The 22,874-nt window shown below is 43.8% G+C and overlaps 1 protein-coding gene across 6 annotated transcripts in view; it reads left to right on the forward strand.

Annotated features, from left to right (window-relative positions):
* Window positions 1-22,874, forward strand: part of CNTN4 (contactin 4) — a 339,145-nt gene that overhangs the window by 266,076 nt on the left and 50,195 nt on the right. For all 6 annotated transcript variants that reach the window (XM_037386326.1, XM_037386331.1, XM_037386328.1 and 3 more), the window contains 3 exons: window positions 4,536-4,672; window positions 6,119-6,248; window positions 10,163-10,313. In XM_037386326.1, the coding sequence (XP_037242223.1) occupies window positions 4,536-4,672; window positions 6,119-6,248; window positions 10,163-10,313 (418 nt within the window). The remainder of the gene's footprint in view (window positions 1-4,535; window positions 4,673-6,118; window positions 6,249-10,162; window positions 10,314-22,874) is intronic.

A 22,874-nucleotide genomic window follows, 5' to 3' on the forward strand; every position in this document is an offset into this window, starting at 1 on the left:
GGGATTGCTGGAAACCTGCTTATAGAGAAATCGATATGTAGAAGATTCAGAAGAAGTGCTCAAATTATTTTCATTTTGGCTTGGAAAAATAGCTTTCCAGCAGGAGAAGAAAAAATACGAACAGGTATGAGAAGTGTGGTATAAAGGAGACTCATAAAGCACCCCACACCTCCCTTACTGTCCTGGGTAGCTGCAGTCTAGAGCATCTGGGGTAAAAAAAAAAAAAAAACAAACAAACAAAAAAACCCCAAACCAACTAAATCCCTGAAGTCTTTCTGAATGTGTCTGTAATGCCAACAGCCCCATGGCACTTGGTGTAACTGGGGAGAAAGTCATGTCATGGTGCATAGTAGTTCAGGGAACAGGAGGTAAATAAGAAGTAGGGACAAATTAAGCATTTTGTCAGCTGGGTTAACTCCAGATTTTCCTCTGTTCCTTTTCCTCTGTTATTTAATATTTTAGTCCAAAGCAGAACTGGGAGCTGGTTCATTATGGTCAGTCTTCTCGAGAGGCAGAAAGGAGGCATCCTGCCCAAGGGGCACTATCTGGTGTACTTGCTAAAGATGCAGACAAGTGGAGATCATTTAGGTTGAACATTCAAGCAAATGACGTTGGTGGAGGATTTGCACAGCTTTGAAATTGTATAGATTTCAAATAGTCCTTAATTGGCAGTAGAGATCAGGATTGAGGGGAAGAAAGGAAGAGGAAAAGTGATAAAGTCTGGTTTCATGTTCCTGTGATCATTGGGAAGGATAACAAATCAGGGATGTAAGGGGTTTGTTTACAGAAGCTATATCCCCATTTGGACCAGGATGACATGTGCACTTGTCTGTACAAACCTTATACACTGGCTGCAATCTTTATTTTTAATTACTCATGTCTTTTCTCCATCTGTTTTTCTTACTTCTTATGCTTGGCTTTCTGGTCCTTAGACTTTTCTGATCCTGGGCTCAGTCTCAATCTCCTTAGAATAGATACAATAATGGACAAGTCATTCAGCCTTTCATCTGCCATTAATGATGAATTGCACAACCCACAGTAGGTCATCAGCTGCTATAAATTGGCTTAGGAACACTGAAATCAATATACACCGACTGAGAATTGGATTCTGTATATGTATTAGTACCTCATTTGCTTTAGTCTTTTATGTTGTTTTGAACTCGCAGACGACTGCAAAGTCCTACAGATTTATTTCTGGTTTATTTCTCACATTGCTTCCACAATTCTTTGGTTTTGTTACTCATTTCTGATGCGATGCATCATCACCGGCTGTGTCATTTGATTTTCAAATGTCTTTTAGGATGTGATTTCTAGTTCACCTTTCCAAGTGCCTACTTTTGCCTTTCAATTTATGACAATGAAAGGACAGACTCATTCTGGATTTTTCGGTCTTGGAGAAGTAGTAGTATATTTGGGCATACTTTCCTAATCACCTGGTTTGAAATGCCCCACTTGGCGTTGGTGAAGACTGGAAGGTGATCAGAGTAAACAGGGTTTTTTTCTGACTGCTGCCATCATTTTTCTTCCATCCTCCTGAGCACAAATTCCAGACAGCTCTCATCACCTAGGAGGGGGATATTTTTCTTTAAAGCTATCCTTACGCAAAAGTCATGCTTACATTTCTGAGCTTTTTCTTCCACTTTATAGAATTAGCATATGAATTTTTCTTGCAACTCAGATGAATTCCTAATCAGCTTCCATGTAATCTTTTTCTTTAGTATTGGATTTTTCCTCTGAGATGTTTCCAAGGCCTGTAATATCGGAGTACTCCAAATAGAGCCAAAATGTTTCCAGACCCATCATATGGAAGAATTCATCTTTGGTCAGCACCACTGAAATGATCCAAAGGACTTTTTCTGGAACATTACTACCAGTCACAAATTAGACCTTGTCGTTATCTCAAATAATGTTGCTGTACCAGAAAATGTTGTAGCGTGGAGCTGGTTTCATATCCTTATTTGAATTATTTTAATTATCATGCTTGAAATCTTGTGTCACATTACCATGTCTTGGTATGATCCCCAATGGGATGCTGTCAAATTTCATTATATTATGACGACTCTCATTTGGTGGTTCAAACATTTTTGCGGCGTGAACCAACCCTTGTGTATTACCCAAGATTAAGTCAAGAGCGTGCCTGCTATTCTCTGAAATGAACTGTTGAAAGGAGAGGTTGACCTAATTAGAGCAGCCTCCCAAAGAGCGGCAGAGAACAAAGCTCCTGTGAAACAAAGGACGACTCCAGTTTTCACTGAGATTTATTTCTTGACCTGTTGTGCCTGTTCTTCAGTTGTTTGCAGCATAAATGGTTGAAAGGTTAAAAACAGGTTGAAGGAACCGGGGTGTGGAATGGTGTGCGGTGCAAGGCTGAGGACTGAAGTCCTGTGCACAGGGTGGCAACGTGCAGCACCGCACATTTAAATCTCAGCGCTGTCATGTAGGGCAGGAGTTCGGAGGTGCAACCTGCCAAGCACACCAGAAGGGCCGAACAGGTAGTCTTTTGCTGTGTTTGGTGAGATTTTTCCTTTTTCAGGGAGTCGGCCTGAAATAAGGGACAACATTGAATTTTCTTCCCTTCTGACACAATAGCTATCTTTCTTTTTCCATAGCATATGCTTGTAAGTTACAGAGCACACCTTACTTTTCATGGGTTTTCTTGCTTTACAGATTACTTTCAGCTGTGTTGCCTAATTTTTTTGTTTGTTTTATGTGGGAAATCAGTAAAACACAGTACTCAAAGAAGGCAAATGGATCTGTGTGGTTCTGTAGAACTCCTTTTACAGTACCGTAAGACTCTCCTCAAAATTATGCGTTGGATGCTGTTAGAATAGTAAATACGTAAATTCATGAGTAATTTGCAAATGTCCTTGAGCCACTGAAGCCGCTGCAGTTGCACAGCATGTCTCAGTTCAATGGAATTGTTCAAGTTTTTACTCCACATGACAGAATTGACTTTCATCTTCCTACATTTAGAAGCTTTTCCTTTCATATCTCTTTAGATACAGATAACAAACAAGCTTAAAATATTACAGGGGCAGGAGGGGCAGTCGGAGAAGTAAACGCTGCTTGCCTCTCCTTTTCAGCTACTCCTTTCTTCTGCATTGTCGGTACGTGCAGTTCCCCTTTCTGCTCTTTTTTTGCAAGCCCATTGGAGTTAAGAAGCTGTGCAAAATTCTTCAGCTTTCTTCTGTGCTTTGGTGTGGTAGGTGTGGTGTTAAGCACACATCTGTCACAGCCTGAGCACAGCTATAAAAGGCACACAGCTCTCCGAACCTGTATGTCCAGCATCATGTCATGGTAGGCATACCGATATTTTAGGTATAATCATACCGACTATATGTTGAACTTAGCGTTTTGAGATTATATCTTTTTTAACTTGTGCTTCCAGACCTTTCTCTGGCCCCATGTCCCTATCCAAAGGAGACCTGTGAAGTTATAACCTGTCTTTGAGTAATCTTTATTATTATTGTTTTTATCTGATTATGTGGGGGAAGTATTACCCAGGTTCTTGGAGACCTCTGCTGGTAATATGTTCCTCCTAAGTCTCTTGGATATCTTTGTGTCAAAATATGGCAAAAGACCATTGAAAAAATGTGAACGCACTCTTTTTTTTAGTGGGACTTTCTGAAAAGTATTTTAGGTGTATCCAGGCAGATAGCATTTATGTATTTAACATAAATCAGAGGTTTTGTATGGTCTCCAAAAACACGTGGTAATTTTAGCAGAATTTGATTCACGTGTGGTATCTGGCTAAACTTGGTGTGTTTTATAAAAGAAGCCAGCAAACAACAAACTTTGGTAAAAACAGGTGAAACACTACTAGAAATATAATCTTGTAAGTGTCTGTAAACTACCAGTGCCAGTTTTCACTGATTCTACCAAAATGTGTTTCCAATATCTGCTTTTGGACTTTGTAGGTTTGTTCAATGTCATTAATACAATTACTGAGTCTGGACATTTTTCGTACAGATGGAAGATCGTCCTGTGGCAGTACTGGTAGGTATGGCCCTGATCTAAGACGAGAGTGAGAATTTGGACCTGAAGTAGTGCCTATAACTGTGCAGGCCCACGTTACTGGAGTAACCTTAATTTCAATGCAGAGGTAGTTCTAAACTACAGGTTTTGAAGTTGGATGCTAAATTTGAGAGCTTTGAAGACTGTGTCATATAGATGCTGAAGAAGAAAATGTCTCTCTTTGAAGGACCAGGGTTCTAACAGTGCTGTTTATTCCACTGGGGCAGCACACAAACTCTTGCTGTGTTTTTGTACGATGATCACGATTTCTGAAGCTTATCTTTTTCATTAAGTGTTTTTATTAAAAATAATAGGAAAACAGGATCTCATCCTGCATGTGCCACCTTCAGAAAGCAGAACTGGACTCGGGGGGTTGGGGGAATCTTTAGCAATTTTCAGGCATGTTATTAAATCTGACTCCTAAAAGTGCTAATAAAGAAAGAAATGGCGATTTGTTTGCACCGAGAGGGCATGCTGTCGGTTGCACCAACAATGCTTCATTCATTACTTCTGCATTGCAGCTCAGCCCAACTGGATCCAGAAAATCAGCGATGCCCACGCAGCCATAGAGGAGAGCGTGGCCTGGGAATGCCGAGCGAGTGGGCGGCCGAAGCCCTCGTACCGCTGGCTGAAGGACGGGGAGCCGCTGCTGCCCCAGGTGGGCACCTTCCTGGGGAGGGGGCTCGCGGTCGCTGCCGCTTTTGCACCTCTGCGTGGTTGATTCCTTTGGGAATAGAAGCAGGAAGGTGGTGGGGCTCTGGGATGCTCCTGCTGCGTAGGCGATGCTTGCCACGCCTGGCGGGCACCTCTGTGCGGCTTCAGGGGGTGGCTGGTAGTGACAGGTAGGACACGCGGCAGCGCTGCCCTCAGAGGTCCTCCCTGAAAGGAGCAATCCATGATACAAACCTAAAGGTGGAGAGGGCCTGGTGAGGAAGAGGGAATGGCCACGTGGGACTGCAGAGCCTGCAGCCAGAAAAGGATCGCCCTGGATGAATTATTATTTTTTTTAGTTTATGATCTTCAAGTTTCTGGTGGTCTTTACTGGTGTTCCTGCTCCTCGTGCCAAGCTGTGTCCCTGTGCGGGTGACCAAGAGCGTGGCCTGCCATCGCCAGGGACACAAAATGCTGCCCAGAGAAGGGGGATGTGCAGGAATGCCTGCCTAGCTGTTTGCTGGAGGTTTATCACTCAGCCCCGCGATCTCCCCATTATAACCACCAACACAAGTCACCAAAGCATTGGTTTCATGGTAGCCGGCATTTTTTTCCCTTTGCTTATTGTGAAAGAATATGGCATCTCAGATTTGATCAAACCCTGATGAAGGCTGCTCAAACATTAAATTTCCACCCTACAGCCAAGTAGAAAGCCAATAGCTCTTTATATTACTATTTTTTTTAAATGGTGAAACTCCTGGGGAGGGAGGGAACACTTTGCTGTACTTATTAAAATTGATAACGCAAGCTCCATATCCTTAGGCTGACAAATGATACTCGGGTCTTTTGTTCCACACACTAATTTTACTTGCTTCATGCTGGTCACTAGCAGATGGTCTTGTACTTAAATCACATTACTGGCTGATATGAAGTAAAGGATCATTAAATTATTAACATCTATATTGTTTTCCGTAAACTGCAGAACATTTTAAGTATTTCTCTCTGCACTGGCTAAGATGGCAGCCAGCCTTACTAGCCTTCATTGCCACATACACTCATAATACCGTTGTTTTAAATGTTTCAAAGAATGCAGTTGGCTGTGATGTGCCATTGTGGAACAAAAGTGCATTTTTTGATTCAAGTTTATCTACTTGAAAGGGATATTAATCTAAATGGTTTGGGTATTAAATCAATGAGAAGTCAAGGGAAAGTCCTCCAATTTAAATTGCATTTACCAACTACTGTATTGGTTTTACCGTTTAGTATCTAACCTAACATAAATTTAGCTGGCAGAGAAATAGATTGGAGCATGCAAATTCTTCCCATTACTGCTACTTTTTTTTTTTTTTTTTTTTCCACCTTGGTATAATATATAGCACAACAACTGCTGGGTTTATATTCCAAGGAGGGATCTCGTTATTTACTTTTTTATTTGTTTTTCTGTGTCCTACAGGGCAGAGTTCAGCTAGAGCAGGGCTCGCTCACGATAACAAACGTCAGCCTGTCGGATGCCGGCATGTATCAGTGTGTAGCGGAAAACAGACATGGCATCATTTTTGCCAGTGCAGAGCTGAGTGTCATAGGTAAGTTCACTTTCCTGAACGCCGCAAACCTTCCAAAACCAGCAAAGCCTTCACCCAGAATGGTTTTACCAACTTTCAGCATCTGAAGCAGAAGTGCTGCTGTGGATCTTTGACAAGTTTTTTTTAAGTAAGGCATGGAGTGAAAACTTGAAAAAGTGGGTAGACAGAGAACAGAATTTTTTTGCATCGTCCCACCTTCGTGTATTCATCCAGGTGGCTGAGCACAGAGAGCCGGCAAGCGCATTCAGCCTCTTGCTGGTCAGAAGTGTTTATGGAGAAACCCAGGTATTGGGGTTCAGGGCACGCTGAGCAGTAACTGCCTGCTCGTGGGCTGCAGGGACTGACTCTCATGAGGAAATGTTGAAAACCCACCTGTCTGAATAGACCTTTCACCACCCTAATGGCAGTCATTCCGCTGCCGTCCCAAACCCTTGCCAAGAATAACAGCTTCTGCCTGACCTGTCTTGTGTACACCTACTCTGCTTGTCCCCGTTAATATCAGGAGAAGCTCCTGCAAATCCAGGTGGTTAAATAGCTGATGGGAGGGGGTAGAGATTACAGAGCCAGGTTCTTCTCAGCAGTGCCCAGGGTTCGACAAGAGACTGCACACAGACTGAAACACAGAAAATGTCATTTAAACATAAAAACTTCTTTACTCTGAGCTTGGCTGAACACTAGAACATTTGCCCAGAGGAATTGTGGCATCTCCGTCCTTGGGAGATGCTCAACATCCAACTGGACGTGGCCCCGGGCAAACTGCTGTAGCTGCCCCTGCTTGACTATCTCCAGAGGTCCCTGCCAGCCTCAGCGGTCCTGCCAGTCTGTACCTCATGCACAAACATTGCTCTAGTGCAAGTGACAGGCCTGGAAACAGATGTATCAGCACAGATACATAGTTTCAAAGGGTTAAATAGAATTCATGGTTACGAACTAGCAGGTTTAGTTGTTTTCAAAGGAAACATTCAATAGCATCATTCCCTCCTTTGTCCTGAAGAACAAAGCATGAGGTCTTTCCTGCTCATGGCATTTTCAATTATCAGTCATTTTTTATCAGCAGCGATAGATGCCTGTATTAAAAAAATAAAAAATAAAAAAAAAATCATTTGAAAGATTGTCAGTGTTGCTGTTCAAGAAAACTATGATAATGCTCAATAAATTATACTTCACGGTGCTAAGATTTATTAGACGTATTACTGTGTGAAAGAAATCTAAATAAACCACTGATGCTTCTCTTGTCTATTCAAAACCCTGGTAAAAATGAGCCTTTGGGAGGAAGGCAGACCTCAGAAAATGGAGGCTTAGCCCATGCTGGTGGGTTCCTCCTGTGCCTCCCCATGCCTTTTTTGTTTGTTTGTTTGTTTTGTTAAGAGCTCCTGCTCTAAAACTTGCCAGAAAACTTGATTTGGGGTGAATTCTTATTTGGGTTATGCAGTCTTGCTTCTGTATGTTACGTGAAAAGTACCAGCATGGTGTGCTGCAGCTTAATTTTTATAGATCTGTGATTTAATTTGGCATATTTTTGAAGAAAAACAGCGTGTTTTCCTTTTCACTAGAGTTTTCGAAGGTCGTCAATATTCTGAGGCCTCACTGAGATATGTTAGCTTTTAAACAGATCTTTCTGAGTATAAAAATGGTTATTTTAAGAGGTCCTGAAGTTAAGTACTTGAAATGATTAAACACCACTAATAGCGAGTGAGACTTATAGCAAAATTAAGTGAAAAAGAGAAATGGAAAATTACAGACAGGGCTTTTCTCAGAGTGATTCTTCTCTATTATTGTTGTCAATTATATTGCCTGGAGCCTTCAGCTAAAACCAGGACCCTGTTGTGCTGGGCATTGTAAAAAGTGTAGTAAGATGCAGTCATTGACTTAAAGATTTTTCAGGATAATGTTTTAAAAAAAATTAAATAATGGAGGGTGGGCCTAGAGTGGAAAAAAAAAAAGTCATTTAAATCCCCATTTTATGAACAAGGTGTGAAGAAATTAAATTCATTACCCCTGAAGTGGCACAGGGAAGCTGTGGCAGTGCTGAGAACCGAGCCCAGTTTCCATGTGCCAGATGACATTTTGAACATTGCAGAACAAAACCTGTATCGTGCAACAGCTCTACCTCACACAGGACCAAGAGGGAAGTAGCAAATGACTTGCAAAAAAGCCGGTCTGAACTGTTTATTGCAGAGATGGAAATAACAGTATTATTCAATAAATCTATTTTGTTCATAAATTTTGTCCAAATCACCTGAGAAATTATTTCCAGAAGTGATAATGTATTAATTATGACAATAGGACATAAATAATAATCCGTCTGGTTCTGAACACATTGGTGGGAAGTTGTCCTCGTATGCCTCCTATAATTTTGAAATGTTTTATGTAGCCGGTGTTGGTTTTCAGGTGGTTCTTTTACAGTCTTTAATAACATACCTGTCTTCCTCTATGCTAAAATAAAAGGTCAGCTGTCTATGATTAGACACGGAAGACAGGAAAGCGCAGAGATTAGTGAACTCTGAAACTGGAAGACAAGATCTGTTCGATCCTAAAGCCCATCCCATTAGCACTGCAGGATTATGTTTTATTTGACGCTTTTGCAGCAGGAACAATATCCAAAAGAATTGAGGCAGATGAGATGCCCTAAGGAAAATGAATTTGCTTTCTGTGTCACACGGCAGGTTTTTGTCTCCCAGCTGCTTCAGGTGAGCTTTAGATCATTTTACAGAGCATCAAGCAGATGCAGTGCACAGTGATCTAAACTCTTGCCTCACAGGGTGCAGCAAGAAAGCAAGTCAAGGAAAATGCTGCAAGCTGGGGAGATGCGGGGATGGTGCTAGGCACAGGGTGCAGGCACGCTGCTAGCAAAGAGGATGGAGAGAATTAGAAGGGGACTGGGCAGAGTCTGCTGCCACTGATCTGTCAGAAAGCAAGCTCCTGTCAGCAACAAGGTAGTGAGCAGGGCAAGAGTTGTTCATAAAACCCTTAAGCTGCCTCACCTGTTTGCTTTGAGCTTTCTGTATTGAAAAAATTAATTGTCCTACTTGATATAAATAAAACCCTCTAGTCGTCTTTGGAGAGTTCACTACCAGAATCAGTCTGAAGGCAGCTGCCTCAAAGCTCTGCCTGTCATCGGGTCCCATCAAATAAATCATTAAAATTCCTTTGAGGCAGGAATCAGAAGCCAAATCATCGTCTCCCTCCCCAGCCTGCCTAACGGCCAGGCTGCAGACTGTCTGCAGGGCTTTGGTGGTTGCTTCAATGAACATCTGACTGTTTTTCACAAAAGAGAAGAACATGCCCTAGAGGGACTAGAAAGGATGATTCAAGAGTGCCTTGTACCCTGGTGCCTGCTTAAGTCTTGCCTTGTTTTGCTTGGCTCAGAACCTGGCCGTGTCAAGGTCTCCCACCTTTGTGGCATTAAAATAAAAGACCCAGTTCATGCAGCAATTATGAACATAATGCATAAAAATGTCAACTTTTCTGGAGATACTATAATTTCTGATCAATTGTATGGATTCTGCGTTTCTGACAACTTCCCTGTATGCTGCTGCTCTGCACGTAGTGATGTTTGACAAAACGATGATCGTGCTGTTATGACACAAAGAAGGAGATACATTATACAGTTCATGCATGCATAGTTCTTAGGGGTGCTGCCCCAAATAAGATGTGTGTGACACCGGGGTTCTGCTGCCTGCTGAGGTTACTGTGGGTCCTGAGGTTTGTAGTTGAGTGTGAATTTCTGAACAACCAAAGAGCTGAAGCATCCAGGTGCCTGTTTGCCCCATCCGTACATGCACAGAGTTCATAAAGTAAGATCATTTAGGAATTGCAGGTGAGAAACAGCCCTGGATTATTGTAATGTTCAAAAGAGGCTGCCTTTGGTTTCTCCAGAGTGAATTCTGAATCTTTTTTTTTTTTTTTTTCAGCTGTCGGTCCAGACTTTTCCAAAACACTCTTGAAGAAGTTAACTCTTGTTAAAGTGGGTGGTGAAGTAATCATTGAGTGTAAGCCGAAAGCTTCCCCTAGACCTACTTATTCTTGGAAGAAAGGAAGAGACATCCTAAGAGAAAATGAGAGGTAATGTTTTAAAGTAACCATTTCTTTCATTAGCTTGCTCCAACCCGGGGATTTTCAGCAATGAGAGCTAAATTTGTCATTAATAGCTTCCCAAAATTGACTTGCAAATAGATGTAAGAACAGCTAGTGTTCAGTCTCAAGGAGTTTTCTATTCCCATTGTGTTCATCCCAGTCTCTGTGTACCGTTAAAGCATCCCTGCCCAGAAGCTGATAACGATACATTCTAAAAAGCAAATATTTTGCCTCTGCATTGCTCTAAAGAGCCAGTGGTTTTCAAAAAATTTCCCAGGAGATAAACCACTCCACTGCAAATTACACTGCTCTGGTACATTACTCAGTGTCCTGCAAACAGGAATTATTTGGGGTCAGTAATTAATTTGGCAGCCTTAACGCCTGAATTGGAGGCGACTTTTTCAGGCTGGCCAAGTCTTTTTTTTCTTTTTGTCTTTTTTCTTTTTTTTTTTTTTACTATTTTAAAAGGAGACCGTTAGTAGGTAGTAGGACCCTACCTTTCAAATTCACATGCGTGGTTTTGCAGTAAGTTGTTGTTTACTGTATAGAGGCATGGTTGTGTTACCTGTCCTGCTCACGCAGCCCCTGAGAGCGGGACCTAGGGAGCCATCCTTGACAGTCCTCCAAAATGTCACGCACCACTAGGACTGGTGAGGAAAATCCTGTCCTATTAGTAAAGGTCAAAAAGCCAGAAATTACAGGAAATTGTTACTTTTAAAGGCTTAAACCTGTTAGAGCTGTTCTTTTATCTTGGGAGGTCTAGTCTTGCTCCGTTCAGCCTGCTTTTAATGTACGTTGAAATATATATTATGGTGATGTATATGAAGAGTATGTGAAAAGCTGCAGTTCATTTAAAGCCAGATGAGTAAAATAATGAACAACCTATTTCTAACTTGTTTGGCTCCTGTTACCTGTTCTTTACAAAGCTGTAGTCTATGGACTGTTCGACTTTGTCTCTCGGGATAAGAAGAGTTGGTTGATCAATTGCACTGAGCTTTCTCTAGCAGCCGGGGTATAAAGCTACGTGAGGTCAAAGTTATAATAGATCAAGGTATATTGATTTTTAAAACTGAAATAACTTGCTCTTCTGGTGAAGATTGTGCAAAGAACAGGAAGTATTAAATACTGGAAGTTTTGGAGTGTCAGCCCCATGAGGTCCCATTTGTGTCCCTGTCCTTGCTGGCACAGTCCGTAGCTGAAACACGCTGTTTTCTCTGACACTGTTCTCCTAGGTATGGCCAGTTCTTCCTCATTTTAGTTTAGGAGTGAGAGAGAAAACGTTAGTTTATTTGAGCAAGGGCTCAGGAAAGGAGAGAAGTTTGAGTGCTGTGTTTATTGCTTGGTCACTGCTGTGCAGTGCTGACAACAGAGTGGTTATTTCATTTGTTTTAGCGCTACTCTCTCATCTGCAAACTTCCCTGAAAGTTGAGCACTCTAACACAGCATAAACCTCTGGATTCTGATTTCCCAAGGGAATATGGCTCATGCACTGGTAGCGTAAGGCTGGGTGGGAGCTCGGGTTGCCTGTGCGTTTACTTACAGATATCTTTGGTACTGGTTATTTGAACTGGCTGTTAGATATTTCAGCTGGTTTCCACCAAGGTTAGGAGAGGAAGAGAGATACCTCAAAAACCAGCAGGTGTCTTCAAAGCTTTGTGAAAATAGCCAGCTGGGAAACAGAGACACTGTTATTTCCCCTTGGTGGAACACTGTCCCCTAAAGTCACACCCCAGTAACATGAGGGAGCCACACCAGAGCACCCCTGGAGGGTGCAGACATCTGTGCAAGGCTGTACCTACAGCCTTTTCCTGACCAACCTTCTCCCGAGGCACGTAGGCGAGAGGCAAGTATAGTCATAAAAACTTGCTAAGTCGTCTGTACCTCGCTGCCCGCTGGTGACAGTCCCCATGCCCAGGCTTCAGGCAGTGGCTGGGAGGATGGGCCATGAGTACAACACGCCTCTGAGCAGCTTGGTGCTGAGCTCAGACGAACCCACTGATGTGCCGGTCGTGGTGGTGGTGGCGGGCTCACCGCCACGCTGCCCCTGCTCCCCCCAAGCACACCACACCAGAACCGGGGGCCTCCCACCCGGGCACCGAGCCCTGAGTGGGAAACCAGACATGAAATGTGCCCAAGCAGGTGTGAAATTTCCTGCTACTTCAGCCCAGGGGGTTTCTGCCAGCCAGGTCGTCCAGCGGGGCCTATCTGGCAAAAACATCTTAATGAGCACCGCTCCGTTGAGTTGGCAGTTGGACCTGGTTAGTTCTTGTACACGGTCGGTTGTGTCTCTCATGGGGACAAGGGTGTTGAATCCTCGCCACTGCCTTGATTAACCACACCGTCCTTGTGGTCTGGACCTGGATGCTGTGTGAAATGCTGAATTAGAAAATTATATTGCCCTATACGATTGTGGCATTGTTCATCAGCACTGCCTGACTTCACGGGCAGGAGAGGCCAAGTGCCTGGTCCTCTGCTTGACGTTGCTGTGCCTCTGATTTCTTCAGTTGCTGAAATATTATCTCCTTCCCGGTATCCTGGGGGACAGCAGCATTGACTGGAGTCCAGTCCTTGTACTTCCCTACACCCACGCTTACGTGTGGGCTTCAGACAAGAACTTCCTCGGCTGCTGAAAAAAATCTGTTGAAATATAGGAAGAAAGATGCCAAGAAAAGCTGTTGCAGAAATTTCTTCGTGTAGGGGCACAAAACAGAACTTTTAGATGAGCGTGGGAGAAGAAACTCTGGTTAAACTGATGTTAGGGTCCTTTGAGTTTCAGAGAGGCACCTGAACATCTGGATACTTCTCCAAACTGCACTTGATCATGTGAAGGTTAATTGATATAGGTGGTCTTTTCAGTTCCAGGTGGAGTTAAAAGCAACGTTAATGTATCAGTCCTTGCTTTGAATTCTGATGTGCAACCTGACGGCTACCATGGCGATTGCTTGAGCGTTTCTCCTGGGGCTTGTGTGACTTTTCAGGTGGAGTGTAATTCTGGGGACTCCTTGCTGGAGATGGAATTAGCGTGCATCAGATTTTACTGCTGGGACTCTTGCTCTGGAGGCTACTGCTGTCCAGGAGGCAAAGCTAAGTGTGTTCAGTGTTTGCCCAGACAGCAGAGACTACCATGGGAAAAAAAGAGAGCTTTATTGTTTTAGGTTTCATATCCTTCTCTGGAGGCTGAGGTAGCGTGTACTGCACCCCTAATGAATAACATGCCCTGAAGGTATCTCTTACTGGTGGTTGAGAACTGTGCAATTGTGTTATTAGAAATTCCGCCCTGGGGTACAATTATATTATTGCAGTCATTAAAGGCAGTTCATCTCCATAATAATGGAAATCCTGCCTGGGAGGCCAAAATGAGTCAAAATGATGTTAGTAGCCTGGCTCCAGAAGGTAAATTTTCTATAGAAACAGCTATAGCACAGATACAGATATATTGCAGATGCTGCTTGGAAACTAAGACTGTTTCTGTATGGGTAAAGATACAGAGGTTGTTTTCTGTCCTTGATCTTCCCTTCGCATTGCGGTGCAGACCAGCTGTTAACGCTTTGTGGGAAAGGTCCTCAGTCCTGCTAATGCCGCTGCGCAAAGCAGCCTCACAGGGCCACTGGTAGAGTGAGAGCCGGTGAGTGTGCTGCGGCCACAGTGTTCCCCACTGTGGTGGTCCAGCCCCGGCCGGCGACCAGGCACCGCGCAGCCGCTCACCCACGCAGGGATGGGGAGGGAATCGGGAAGGAATGTAAAACCCGAGGGTGGGAGATAAGAACAATTTAATAATTTGGACAGAAAAGAAAGAACAGTAGTAACAACAACAATCATTGCCATCATCATCATCACAGTTATAATGGAAGGGTGGGCAAAGGATAAAATCCAAAGGCAAAGGGAGAAGGGAAGACCAGTGACGCGCAGGACAACTGCTCGCCACCCGCTGACCGATGCCCAGCCAGTCCCCCAGCCACGATCCCCTGGCCCCGGCCAGCCCCCCAGTTTCTGTCCCAAGCACGGTGTCCCACGGCATGGACTAACTCTTTGGCTGGTTCAGGCCAGCTGTCCTGGCTGTGTCCCCTCCCGATTCCTTGTGCCCTCTAGCCGCCGGCTGGCAAGGCCCGAGAAACCAAAAAGTCCTTGACTTTGTACAAATCTTGCCCAGCAACAGCTAAAACCATCAGTGCGTTACCAGCGTTGTTCTCACAGCAGAGCCGAACCACAGCTCCTAGGAAGGGAATTAACTCCATCCCAGCTGAAAGCAGGACACCCACCTTCCACACCATCGGGACAGGAGGCGTGACTGAAGTACCGCGGCCCTTTGGGAAAGCCTGGCTCAGGAACAGGGGTACCTTGAGGTAGGAATGGCCACCACAGAGCTGGGCAGGCTGCATCACTGCAGACAGTAGTGCACAAGCAGTGTTCAGGACCCACTTGCCACAGCACACTGCTCAGGCAGAAGTCATTTTACCCTTTTAGGATGCACTCTTATGCCTATAACCTGGAAGTCTGAATGAGTTGTTGAGATCTGCAGCTGGCAGGGAGTTGTTCCAGAAGCCAGCAAGCCCAGGGAGCTCAAAGTGGAAGCAGTGTCTTCTGGTCATTGCAAAACTGTGATGTGGTTTTGGGCGTCTTACGGGGCACGTTCCTCAGAGAGAAACATTTGAGTTGAGTTCAGAATGTTTCTCACTTACCATTTGATTCTCCTGTATTGATATTTCATATTCATTTTCATGTCTATCCTCTGATCTTTTTATTCAGACTTAACAATAGGAGAGAAGAGGTTTTGGAGAGCTGGGATCCCATTACCTAGGTTCTCTTTTCTCCTGAACAGCTACATCAATGTGACTCAGAAGTGATGCTGGACTGAATCCTGTGAGATCGAGGTGGGGGCTGTTGCTGGCCAGCTGCCCAGGGAGGGCTGGCATTCGAAACCAGGCAAAAACTCGTCAAGTGAGGAGGGCACAGACTGTAGAACCAGGACTTAACATTTTTTATTTACATCTCAGCAGCACTTTGGTCTTATAATCTTAAGCCTTCATCCCCCTGATTTTTTGAAATAAGGTAGTCAATGTCAAGTGAGTTTTTGGATATAAAATACATAGCATCTCAGGCATTGTATACCAGAGATATAGGCATCATACAGGCATTACATACGGAGACATGGTCTTCTGCAATTGTTGCACCATGCAAAAGACAGATGATTTGAACTGTGCCTATACTTTGCTCCAAAGCTGTCTCAGAAACCAAGTCAATCATTCATAGATATCAGTGGGAGTTACAGAGGTAGGGATAATTTTACATGAGATTTACTAATATAAAGCAGAAATCCATAGTTACCCACAAGTTTGGAAAAATTTCCATTAATTGACAGCCCCTGTATAAGTGAATGAAAGCAAGTCCTTAATGGAGGGCTTTCCTTTAAACTCCTGAAGCCAAGCATCCTCCTGTCTGTAGTATTTCCCATTTGTGACAATTATTTCCTGGCATTGCACTGCATATATTTTTCATCAGCAGGAGTGGGAAGGGAAGTCACAGCAGTCAGATTGTTCTTGCAGGATTTTTTTAATCCTTTCATAATAATTCAATTACATCTAATGCAACAACATTAGATAAATTTGTTACTGAGACTAGTGCTTTAAAACCTTTATTTTCAGGTTATCTTATCACAGAAACCTTTCAATTTCTTCATAATTATGGTGTGACTCCCACAGAGAACTGTGCTCGGTTGCAAGTGCGAGTAGTTCGTCCTTGCAGTGGTGAAAATCGGGAGTCACTGCAGTTGTCAGTTCATTCATTCAGCTTTCCTGGGTGCAGGGGGGAGAATCGGGCTGTGTGTGATTAGAGACAAATCCTGGAGCTACATAGACCGCTGCCAGCTGAAATTAAAATAAGCCTCTGTCACATCTGCTCCCACGCTCCAAACTGTTGGAGGAACATCCTGCAATGGAACTGTAATTCTCTCTGAACTGTGCACCAGAAAGCATTTTTGAAATAATTTAAAACACTTAATTCAGCAGTTAATTTAAAGCAGTTCATTTCAAAACAATTAGATCTCCCTTAATTTTCATATGTTTGTCTATAGCCCACGAAAAAAACCCCACTGCAGCCGTGAAACCTGCAGGTGCTGCCGGGTGGGTGTGCAGCACCCGGGGGCTGGGCGGGAGGAGCTCTGGGCTTTAACGTTGGAGCTGAGACTGGTCCTGTCGTCCGCGCCGACACACTGGGGCACTTTGTCACTCCATGGTGCAGGCTGAACTGTCTTCTGATAACATACCACCCGAGGCCGTTTTGTTGGAGTATCTTAAGAAAGTTTCTCATGAATTTGGTCAAGGGATGTATTTTGCTCGTGGCGTGGGATGATTTTGCTTGGAGTAGCGCTGGAAGGGATGGTTAGGGCTGCTTGCAAAGGGGTGGCTTGGTAAGGCAAGGCTTGCATCGCTTCCCTGCCAGCCTTCCCTCTTTTCTCAGGTGCTTGTTTTGGATTTAGGGAAATGACTTTTTAATTTACATGCCGTAATGGTAATAATTACATGTATTCATTTCTCACAGAGCGTTTCAGTTTAGATCTCAGTCTGTCGGAGGGCCGCACTGTCGTTCCTCAGAGCGGAGGCTGTGGCTGGAGCGGGTGAGGGAGCTGTCCTGCTCCGCTCTCGGTCCACCCTGGCTGCCCACTGCGCTTCTGCTCCTCTGCCCCCCAACTGCAAGCTGTGTGCAGGAAAACCAAGATGGCTTTTGTTTAGGGAAATTCTGTATTTCTGCCAGCCTCGTCAGCCAGTGTGTTGATTAGCCAAAGCAGGGGGACGGGCTGTGGTACAGCAGCTGGGTGGGAAATTTTGGTCTGGGCTAGTGCTTGCTCTGGCGGCTGCACGGTGTGGGAGAGCCCTGCTCCGGGATGCTTCGGGGCATCGCTGCGAGGAGGGCAGCAGGGCCAGCAGTGCTGCCAGCTCCCTCATGCCCTTGGTAAGAGCTGTGTGTGTCAAAATTTAATGTGTATTCCTTTGAAGTAAAAAATGTTTAAAATACGTACACAATGGTCTTCACTCCTAATGTTCTCCTAGAGCTATTGGAAGTCACATTTACCCTGCCACCAGACGTGCACTGGGTCTAGGACAGAAAAATAATTGTACTTTTAAGCCCCAAAACAAATTGCCATTCTCCCATTCTTGTTCATGTAAAGCCCTTACATCATTAGAGCTGTTTCTTTTCTGTGAATATACAGTGCATGCATTGTTTATACAGTTTAATTGTAAGGAAAGAAATTCATAAAAAACAAATGATGTTCTGTGCTGGTAGCAAAGAATATGAAAGTGTCCAATTAAACAGCCACTCAGTATGACTTGCATAATAGCAACATCTGTTATCTTAATTAAACAAGTTTCTGTATAAAGGGACCCTCATAGTGCACTTTGTTAGAGCAGGATCTGACCTAGATACTCCAGGCACACTCACTATCTTCATGGAAATTTTCCCAGTTGGTCCCATTATCTTGCAGTCTTGACAAGCTTTGTGATATATGAGCACACTCTTGCACGCACAAAGCCATATTGCTTAAAGCAGGAAGATTTTTATATATATATTTTTTAGCTGAAAACCAATAGAAACACAGAAAAGCAACATATAGTGGCATTTACCCATTGAGTTCAGTCACAGAAGCATTTGGAAATGTAAAGAGTGCTCAGTTAGCTCAGACCTTGTCAAATAATGTTCAGGAGGGAGAAGGCACTTCCAGATTTGTGTTCAAAATTGGCTTATGTGCTTCAGGATTTAAGTAATTTAGGTTCAGGTTCTTCCAAGTATTTCATTGCTGCTGTCCACCATAGCCTAGAGTTGGAGATGATCTAGAAGGGTAGGTTCAGTTTTGAAAGTCCCAGTGCCCTAGGAACTTCTGAAAGGCAGGTGAGGACCTGAGGCCGGGAAGGGGAAGTGCGAGTCCGATGCGGACTCGGGGCTTTGTGCCCATCCGTGTACAAAAACCCGAGGAGAGCCGCCCTGTAACCCCAGCCCCCGCGAAGGTGACGTGCTCTGCGGCTCAGGGTGCGCCGGGACAATCAGGAGCCCCGTGCCTGGGGCTGTAGCTCACCCGGCAGCTGTAGCTGAAAAGCCTCTTGGATGTGCTAATGCACAGCTGTGCCTGCCGGCTTATTAATACGGGCAGTGAATGTTCATTTGTTCATAAAGAACACCACCAGCCCAGGCAAGCGCTGCCAGCTGCATCGGAGAGGATGCTGAAGGATGTCCTCAGTGCCCAGGCCAGCACAGAGCTGGCAGGAGCCACGAGGTGAAGCCCAAAGCAGCAGCCTCTCCTCCCAGGAGCTGGAGTGGCGGTGGCCAAAGGAAAGCAGAAAGCTCTCAATTGGTTGGGGTGTTTTTTTCCCATTGTCTTCTGCACTGCAAAACTGTTCAGCAAGACTTTTCTGGGAGAGGTTAGCCGTGGTTTTCTGGAGAGTTCACATCCTCAGGACCTGCTTAAAAGGGTTGTTGATTTACAGATCGCTCAGGTATTATTTTTGTAATGGGAATTTTAACATGTTCACTTTGACACTATGTCATTTTGAGAAGGAAAAATTACGAAATCAGACAAGAAGAGAAAGCCTTTTCTCTTATCTTTCAATGTGTCTTGAGTTTAGCAGGTTGTATAAATTCCAATTTTTTATTTGTTGCCTCAGACTTCCTAATTAGTGGTTAATTACTTTAAACAGCCAAAAAGAAAATGGCAATAGGACAAACAGCACATCTTTCCCAATCTGGTGCCAGGGTACAAACTGTAGTAATATTTTTATACTGATTACTTGAGAGATGAATTGCCAGCAATGGCTTTTGGACACACAGTCTAGTGACACTTCAGCAGAAAATAAAACCTCAAAGGATGCTTCCCATCATTGTTTTGCATTAATTGTGTTGACTGTCTTGTTTTTTTTTTAAATAAAGCACCTTTGCAATTTCTTTAAGGCAGACAGGTAACCAAACCATCAATAACTTGTCGGGTTTTCATTACATCCTGCCTAGGCAAAATGAAAAATGACACCCTGCAAATAGCTTTTTGAAGTTTGAATTGACAATGCAGCATTCATCTTAGTTTTCAAAGGCAATGGCAGAAGACAGCTCTACTTCATTGGAACATCTGAAATAACTGGCATGTCAACTTACTTTAACCAATTTTCTGCAAAAAGGGAACTAAAATGAACCAGGAAACCACTTGATTCAGTAGTCAAGAGGCCTTGGAAAGCAGTTATAGAATCATGGAATGGTTTGGGTTGGAAGGGACCTGAAAGACCATACAGTTCCACCCCCCTGCCATGGGCAGGGACACCTTCCACTGGATCAGGTTGGTCCAAGCCCCATCCAGCCTGGCCTTGAGCGCTGCCAGGGATGGGGCACCCACAGCTGTCCTAGGCTTGAAGGTCTCATGGCCATGGACTCTTTGTTTCCCAGCTGGTTTTGGCTCTGTGTTGTTCTGGAAAATCACTGTTTAACCTAAGTTTGTCGTGGCTGTGGGTCCATCAGTTCAACACTAAACACTCGTCGTTTAGTGCGCGCTAACGCTGAGAGCCAGTGATCTGTGTGATCTGAAATCTGCCGGTGAAAACCAGTCAGTTCTGCTGTACCGTCACCATCTTCTTGCTTCCTAAGGGTAGTTACAGGGACCTGTTTTCTTTCCGTGTGTCTGGCAAAGATAATAAATTCTGTTCCTCTGGTAGTTTGAGATATCTATCGTATACTTGTATGCACAACCCTGTGAATGGTCTCTCCGCAAAGCTTGGCTGTCCATCTGTTTTGCTTTAGCAGCTTTCTGATTGTCATCAGCTTTGTTTAAGGAAGATGCTTGCTAACAAGCACCTTTCCTCACCGCTGGTGGTGAAGTTGGTGATTTCAGTTCATTCTTGCATTGTTTTTTCCTTCTGTTCTTGATCAAATGTCTATAGCGAAAGGATACCTCAGAGGAGTTAGAGATTTATTTGGAATCCAGTTTCGGTGCAATTTTATTTTGTATGTAGGCTGATCACTAAAATTTGTGCATTCATTTATCTGCCCCTGTAGAGCTCGGAGATCATTTCCTATAACCAGCCACAAATTGTTGTTGCGCACACCCGAGATGCTGGTGTAACCCCAACCTGTGCCAAGTTTCAGCTGGTGTTCCAGGCATGAGACACTCTCTCACACCTTGACACGCTCTCCTGTAACATCAGCAATCTGTTCCTATTTCCCCAGCAGATTATTTTCAGCGTGGTGTTATTGTAGTATTCATTGATACACATGTAGGACATCATTACTACCGCTGCTGGAATGAGTTTGTGACCACAGCCCAGCCGTGGTTGACCGAACTGGCGGTGCTGCTGTGACCCAAGGTATCTAGAGAAGTCAACAGGCTTTTCCTTGTGGGCTTGTTTATTAATTTTTAAATTAGAAAATATTTTATTAATTTATTTTTATATTTTTATAGCTTAATGTTTATATTGTAATTAATTTTTAAAATTAATAAATTATTTTTTAAAGTAGAACCCTGCATGCAGAGGTAGGCAAAAGGGGAGGGTGAAGCGCCCAGTGAGCCCCATCTTGGAGGCATCAGCCCTTCAGAGCACAGTCAGATGTGTCCCACATTTACACATCCTTAACAGGAATGCTGTCACTCACCGCATGCTGTTAAATAGCTGCTGCTTTTCCTGCTTGAGGTGTCTCATCTTTATCATTATATTAAATTCATCTCGAGGTACTGTGCGTACAGCTACAAATTATTTCTCCCTGTCTGTAAAGGTGCTCCAGGATGGAGTGAGTTCCTCCCCGCGGCACTGTTGTGCCGGAGGCGGCAGGACCTGGCTCCCGGTGGCAAGGCAGGTTTCTCTCTGTTATGAGCACACGCTGCAGCCAACACTTTCAAAAATAAATGTCTGTAATTAGTCTCCTAAATGCAATTTGAAATTGATGTGTGGTTCACGCTTGTCCGCCAGTTGAAGAAAATACTAACAGTGATTTCAGTAAGTCTGTAGCATTTTGAAGGAAAAAATTATTAACAAATATATCTTCTCCTGGATATTCTCATGACTAAGAGCAAGAAGGTAATGATTTTGCAGTTAGGGCCACACTTTAAAACGCATGTTTTAATTCCAAGGCAATAATTATATGTCTACAGCGGGAAAAGGAGTCCTAATGAACTTTTTAGACAACCTACCAGACTTGGTAATATTTTTGATGATTATTTAAACATCATTTTTAAGTGATGTAAATGTGTCTTTGGATCTTGCAAATTATGTTAATGTCAATTACAAGTGGAGTGGGTAATTTATCTTTGTACTGTGGGCATTGAAACTAGAGGGAAAGATGTGTTATCTTTGAAAGACTATGCCTTTGGGCTTCTATTCGGGTGGTATCAGCTGGAACAAATAAGCTGAGAATGCTTTTACTGCTTCTGCTCTAATCTCACGAATGCTTCCAGAAATGGTTTGTGTCAGCAGCTGATGCACAGAAAATTTTGCACGGATTTTTTTTTTTCTCATAAGAGAATAATTTTTATGAGCTTCCATGGAGTTCTCTTTAATGCTTCTGTTCTCCAAACCTCTGAAGCGTTTGCTGTAGGTAGAGGGGGATGGCTTGTCCTTGCCGGGGAAGGAGTTGTCACTGAGGGTGGCTGGAGGCTGTGCTTCCAAATTTGATTCCTCAGGTTTCCACTGTCCCTCTTCATAGAGTAGGAGAAGTCACTTAATCTCGGTGCCTCTGGCTGTAGGCACTGGAAGAATGAGCACAGCAAATACTTCACCGAACATTAGGTAGACTGAATGCAGTAGTGGCTTCGCAGCACCTGCTGCTTTCTGCGTGAGGTTCCCATTGCATCCTCAGGAGCCTGCTTTGCGGCGAGCAGCCTGTCTCTGGGTGGGTAATTGTGCATGAAGGGACGTTTTAGCCTTTCACGGGCCGGTTTGCAAGTGTGCTTTGCTTTGCCCCTCCACTGCCACCAGCAAGAGCTGCTCCAAGGGGAGTCCTGGGGCTGCCGGTGCAGAGCACCCCCATCCTTCATGGTGCTGTTGCGGTGTTCACAGTTCACAGCAAATGGCCAAATAAGTCTGTAAAAATAAACTGCGAAGCTGAAGAGTCATGTCAAAGGGCAGTTTCCCATGGGGGGTGGTCTTTATTTCCCACCAAAATCGGTGGAAAATTGGATCTTTGTACATTGGACGCTTCTAGACTTGCAAAATCTTCCCATATAGCTCAAATATCATTGCCTCATGTCTCAGGAATGAAAGCTGTAAAAACAAGCTCTCCTTTGCTTTACTCAGATCTGCTTCCTCAAATATTTATTTTCATGACATGGTCTTTCTTACTGTATTTGTTTTATTTTTCTGCGTAGTGAAAAAAGAGCAGTAAGGGAGAGAAGGCAAAAGGTTTCTATTATTTGAAATTCACCACAGCCGCCTCCTTTCCTTCAGGGTCCCTAGCAGTGCTGGTGTTTGGTTTTCATTTGTTTCTTCCTGTTATCAGCATCCCTTAAGAAAGACATTTTGTAGAGAACTGTTCTTCTTGAATAACCTAGGGATATTTTTATATTTGAATTATGACTCTAGGCATCTT

The sequence above is a fragment of the Falco rusticolus genome, chromosome 4, assembly GCF_015220075.1.
Source record: "Falco rusticolus isolate bFalRus1 chromosome 4, bFalRus1.pri, whole genome shotgun sequence".
Classification (NCBI taxonomy): Eukaryota; Metazoa; Chordata; class Aves; order Falconiformes; family Falconidae; genus Falco; species Falco rusticolus.